The 5,961-nt window shown below is 42.9% G+C and overlaps 1 protein-coding gene across 1 annotated transcript; it reads right to left on the minus strand.

Annotated features, from left to right (window-relative positions):
- Positions 1 to 311: 311 nt before the first annotated feature.
- Positions 312 to 5,509, minus strand: TLR4 (toll like receptor 4). Its single transcript, XM_081339806.1, has 3 exons — positions 5,330 to 5,509; positions 4,778 to 4,944; positions 312 to 3,203 (listed from the first exon to the last, which is right to left on the minus strand). The coding sequence occupies exons 1-3, from the start codon at positions 5,363 to 5,365 to the stop codon at positions 947 to 949; spliced, it is 2,460 nt and encodes an 819-aa protein (XP_081195932.1). The 5' UTR covers positions 5,366 to 5,509; the 3' UTR covers positions 312 to 946.
- Between the last annotated feature and the right edge of the window lie 452 nt (positions 5,510 to 5,961).

The following is a 5,961-nucleotide window of genomic DNA, read 5'->3' on the forward strand; positions in this document are numbered from 1 at the left end:
TTCTGGCAATGCATAAATCTGACCTACCCAACTTGGTGCATTCAGGAAACAAAATGAAACTTCCCATTGGTGAAACTCAACCATCCAGGTCTTGGTTGTCCCAAAGATGCCCCTTTCAAAAGGCAACTGGACTTTCTTGGGTTTTGGTGTGTTTTTTTTTCCTTGAAGATATTTCACTTCTCATCCCAGAAGCTGCTTCAGTTTTGAACTGAATTGAACTGAACAAGAAGCTCCTGGAATGAGAAGCAAAATGTTTTCAAAGAAAAACAACAACAACCAAGAAAGCCAAATTGCTTTTTGGAAAAAGGACCTTTAGGATTCTCATTGATGGGCTGCCCTGTTTTCTATATATCTATTCCACATTAATGTTCCAAGGTATAGGTTCTCCTGCGTGATCAGGGGGCTGGACTAGAAAACCTCCAAGGTCCCTTCTAGCCCTGCTCTATTCTAAGCCATGTCTTAAGATCTCTGACCACATCTGAACATCTTAGTGCGTGCTTCATCAGATTTCTGTATTCATAAGCAATAAATAACTTCAAGAGAAGATCCATTCCACCTCTTCATGAAAGTCATAAAAGCTGGCGGACCTTAATCAAGTCTCCCCACAATACAAAATACACCATCAAAGCTGATCCCAGCCAGAGCATAGAACAACTCAAACGTAGTAGTGCAAGATCAGAAGACGTGGAGACACCTGGCCCACAGAATCGCCAAGAGGTGGACACAACTGAATGGATATCATCATCTTCACAATACAAAAAAAGTGGGAGGGGGGAGAGAAGAATCAAAGTGCTGGTGTATCCCAAATAAACACCTCCCCAAATAAATGGGTCTGGCTGTAGCTTAGGAAATCCTAAAGGTGAGGATTCTTGAAAGCTTCCTGTTCTTGAAAGTTTCCTTAAATTAGACCGACCGGCTCAGTTGCCCGGCAAAAGTAGACATCTCCCTACTTTTTCAACATGAGCCTAAGTTCCTCTTCAGTCCATGTTTTGCCTTCATGCAAGGCTGACCTCAACTGCCTTAAGAAGACATGACGGCTGAAGTCCCGGTCCTTCCATGTCAAGAAGGTGTTTCTCCGCAGATAACGGAACAACCCCAGTTTGCGGTTCAGGGCTGCTTTGTCCACCCCTTCTATGACAACTAAGACGAGGCTGGCCTTGCTCTCCACCAGTTGCCAAGACTGAGCCACCTCCAGTTCGAAGTTACACCAACGGCTTTCCAGGAAGTGGTCTGAGACAACAGCGATGACTTTCCGGCTGGTCTGGAAGCCTTCTTTGATGATGTTGGTGATGATGGAAACTCCAGGGATGAAGTCCCGGTAGAAAAGACAGAGACGGAAGTAAGGTAATTCCTCTTCCAGAGGTTGCTGTAGCTCTTGTTTCACCCACTCCTGGTCCTTACTGGAGAAGATCACAAACGCATCATAGACAGTTTCCTTCTCATCTGAGGATCTGTTTCCAAGGAACAACACCATGGTATAGTAGAGGTAGAAATAATATTTATAAACCAGAATCAAGATTATGATCAGAAGCAGAACGAGGGTCACTGAAACAGCCACTATAGTTGTGCTTATCTCACAGGACGCCAAGTCAAAACCCATCACTGGGACATTTTTTAAGTCCAGGGGGGTAGAGCAGACCATGTTGTTGACGTTTTGAAGGAGAGTTGAGGAGTTTTTTGTCCACCGCAAGAAGTCCAAGTGGTCACAAGAGCAATCAAAAAGGTTCTCAGAGAGATCCAGGTGTTTCAGACTGGCAGGTAAGTTCTTAAGATCTTCTTCCGTCAACGCAACTAGCTGGTTGTTGTGAAAGTCCAGGGTATTAAGAAGAGGGGTGTGCACATAGGTCTCTGGATGAAGACCTACCAGTTTATTACGGCTGATATTCAACAGCCGGAGTTCATGGAGGTTGGTTAAACTGCTGAGAGATATATGTTGGAGTTGGCAATTGGAAATGTCTAAAAAATGCAGCTTCGTGAGGTTCCGGAAGTTGTCAACCAACTGATTGTTGGCGAATCGGTTGCCTGCCATTTTGAGCATGCGCAGGTTGTGCAAGCCACAAAACGAACACTCGGCAATCACCGTGATGTCCGTGTAGGAAATATCAAGATAAATAAGATTGTGGAGACAGAAAAACGAAGGAATGGTTCCGGGCGTGGCGAGGGCGGTGTGTTGAAAATCCAAGTATTCCAGCTTGGCTGGTCCACTGCATTCAATGTCTAATTTGATTTCCGTGTTGAAGCTCAAATTCAAGGACTTCAAATTGGGAGCTCCCTTTAGGAGGTCCACCCAGGACAGGAAAGTGACCAGCCTGTTAACACTGATGTCCAGGGTCTCCAAGTTTGGGAGGCCTTCAAAATACTCCTGCAAGTATCTGAGATTTTTATTGTGAGTGATGCGAAGCACTTTTAGTTTTTTTAAGGAAGAGAGACCCCGCGCTGGCACCCTGTTCAGTGCAGCGTTCTTAAACTCAAGTTGGTAAATATTGGAGTCATCGGGGAACGTAAAGTCTTCGCCGATATTGGTATGGACCAACCGCACCCTGGAAATATTGTTGAGACAAGACGAGAGCGTGCTCCCAGTTTCCACGGAGTCTACTTCAATGAGAGTCAGCTCCTGCAAATGCAAGTCACACAGGACATCTAAAAGGCTTTTGTCAATGGATTTCAGTCGGTTGATGTCTCGGTATTCTCCTAACACTAAACTGTTGACGTGCGAACCGGACATATTCTGGATGCCAGCTTGCATAATTACTCTATTCTCAAAGCAGCCCCTCAGAACCAATTCCTGAAGGTGGCATCCCTCAAAGGCATTCCGTTCGATATATTTTATATCATTTCTAGATAGTACCAAGGTCAGGTTCCAGCTCACTAAGGCATCCAGGTCTCCTACTGAGATGGAGGAGATCTTGTTTAATTGGAGGTTCAGACGCTGGAGAAAGATCAGGCCAGAGAAACATCCGGGCAGCTTCAAGGAGTCAATGCGGTTGTGGCTCAGATTCAGCTCTTGGAGAGAAGTCAAGTGTCCAATGGGAAAGCTGGCCAACGAGAACAAATTGGTTTCGACAGCAAGGAGTCTTTGCAAAGAGGGTAAATCGTGAAAAGCCCTTGGTCCCAAGATCTGGAGAGGATTGCCTGTCAGGATCAAGACCGAGAGGGTGTTGAGTCCAGCAAAGGCATGGTCTTCAATCTTCCAGAGATGACACCTATTGGGACAGGATGGGAAAATGAGGTGAAAGTTCATAGATGCACGCATCAGTCAAGGTGGAATTTTATGCTTTTTTTGCTGCCCTCTAGGAGGAGGTCTCAAAGTATTTCTAGCAGGACTACTAGATTCGGCAACAGCTTTGCTCCTTATGCCATCCGTCTTGCAAATTTGCAGGATTCTTCCCCCCCCCCTATGTTTATGTGTACATCCAAACTAGACTGTACTGTTTCTCTGTGTTGTGGGTGTGTGGGTGTGGTTATATGCATAAACTTTTGTCATGTTTATGTACTGTATATTGGAGGCAGTTACTCTTTGAGAAATTTCATTTTAATGTATGCTGATTAGTGTACATTTAAAGTGACAATAAAGTCTATTCTATTCTATTCTATTCTATTCTATTCTATTCTATTCTATTCTATTCTATTCTATTCCTTATTTTCTATTCTATTCTATTCTATTCTATTCTATTCTATTCTATTCTATTCTATTCTATTCTATTCTATTCTATTCTATTCTATTCTATTCCTTATTTTCTATTCTATTCTATTCTATTCTATTCTATTCTATTCTATTCTATTCTATTCTATTCTATTCTATTCTATTCTATTCTATTCTACTCTCTCTACCCTACCCTACCCTACCCTACCCTACCCTATCCTATCCTATTTCCTATCTTCTATTCTATTCTATTCTATTCTATTCTATTCTATTCTATTCTATTCTATTCTATTCTATTCTATTCTATTCTATTCTATTCTATTCTATTCTATTCTATTCACAGTGGGTTGACTTGGAAAAGCTCTAATAGGGTTGAACAGATTGACTTGCTTTGGCTCCTGGATCTAAACAGTCACTTAGATTGGATCTAACAGATGTCAATTCCAAACTTTGCGCAGCTTTCCCATCTGATGTATTTTATACAAGTTTAGCATTTTGTCACATCTGGATTCTGCTCTGAATCAGGACAAAGGTGGACACTGAAGATTTGCCTTTTCACTTGAGAGAACAAATTTGAGAACTTCCTCATTCAGCATAAAATTTAACTCTTAAGGAGGGGAAGGGGAAGTGAGAACAATGTGTGTGCTAAAACAAAAAGTTAATCAAACTTTTTAAGAGAAGTGTGCAAATACATCGTTTAAGAAGGCAAAGGGATTAATTTGAAAAGGTTGAAAGATATGAAGGGCTATTTATTTTCGTACACACACACTCACACAAACACAAATCCCTGTACTGAGGACTGGTACATTCTGAAAAAAACATCCCTGTTAAAGTCAAAATGCAAAAAAACTTTAGACTGCAGCCAGTTTCTATTTCAACGAAGATCAAATGTGGCATTTAGGAAAAGTAGAATTGTACTTGGATTAAAAGTCCCAAACCTAGCTGAGTTTAAAAATTAACAATAAATAACTTGCCCAGATTACTTTACTTAAACTGGTTTTCCTGTTCACTGGTTTTAAGTTCACACAACCGATTGCCCTTTGTCAAGGACCCAGGAAACAGAGACGTCGGTTTTACAGAAGGAAATACATCCCCCCCCCCAAAAAAATATGGTTCTATCCTACCTCATCTTACCTAGTGAGATCCAGAAATCTCAGCGCAGAAACTGCTGAAAAATAATTTGAGTGCAGGATTTTCAATGGGTTGAAACTTAGATCCAAGAACTGGGTGGTGTTTGGGATCCCGGGAGGGATCCTAGTCAGGTTCAGCTCCATGCATTTGTATGAGTGACCTGGGATTGTCTAGAATTAGAAGAGATTAGAAATAAAAAAACCCTGTTCCTTCCTTATGAGCTTGCTGGTTTTCTTCCAGATGTTTCACGACCCAAACTAAGGTAACATCATCAGTGTAGCAGGACTGATCATGCTACCTAGTTTGGGTCATGAAACGACTGCAAAAAAAAAACAACAAACAAAAAAAACCAACCAAGTTCAGAGAGCACTAAAGACTCCACAGGCCTCCTCTTCCTCTTCTTCCTCCTCCCTAACCGCCCCCCCCCTCCATTCTAGCATTGAAGATGCGACCTAGTTTGGGTCATAAAACATCTGCAAAAAAATAAGCTCAAAGAACACCAAGGATTGCAACCCTGGGCTATAAATCTTCTCCTTTATTGCTTCTTACACTTACACCAAGTTGGTGACTCTGATCTTTAAACAGTCCCATCCCTTGTCATCAGAAGGTCGGCAGTTTGGCGGGTCGAATCCCAAGTGCCGCGTAGCAGTTAGCACCTGTTACTCGTCCCAGCTTCTGCCAACCTAGCAGTTTGAAAGCACGTAAAAACGCAAGTAGAAAAATAGGGACCACTACGGTGGGAAGGTAACAGCGTTCCGTGCGCCTTTGGCGTCCAGTCATGCCGGCCACATGACCACGGAGACGTCCTCGGACAAGCGCTGTCTCTTCGGCTTTGAAACGGAGATGAGCACCGGCCCCTAGAGTCAGAAACGATTAGCACACATGTGCGGGGGAACCTTTACATTTTGTGTTTGTGTTTGTCTGTGTGTGTGTGTGTGTGTGTGTGTGTGTGCGTGTGTAAACGTTTCAACCCTACCAATTCATCAGACGAGAATCACAGCATAACAAGAGTCGGAAGGGACCTTGGAGGTCTTCTCGTTCAACCCTATCCCATTTCCAACAAGTGGTTGTCCAATCTCTTTCTATAATGGAGCACCTACAACCTCTGGAGGCACACCATTCCACTGATTAATGGGATTATAGGATAACAGTCGGAAGGGGGGACCTTGGGAGGTCTTCTAGCCCAA

The sequence above is a fragment of the Vipera berus genome, assembly GCF_964194415.1.
Source record: "Vipera berus genome assembly, chromosome: 15".
In the NCBI taxonomy this organism is placed as follows: Eukaryota; Metazoa; Chordata; class Lepidosauria; order Squamata; family Viperidae; genus Vipera; species Vipera berus.

What these genes read in the sequence shown, in the direction of transcription:
- TLR4 (XM_081339806.1), bottom strand. Translation starts at nt 5,365, where the DNA reads ATGGGACTGTTTAAAGATCAGAGTCACCAACTTGGT. An exon ending in ATCAGAGTCACCAACTTGGT is followed by an intron (nt 4,945 to 5,329) that starts GTAAGTGTAAGA and finishes TTCTAATTCTAG; the next exon opens with ACAATCCCAGGTCACTCATA. An exon ending in AGATTTCTGGATCTCACTAG is followed by an intron (nt 3,204 to 4,777) that starts GTAAGATGAGGT and finishes CTGTCCCAATAG; the next exon opens with GTGTCATCTCTGGAAGATTG.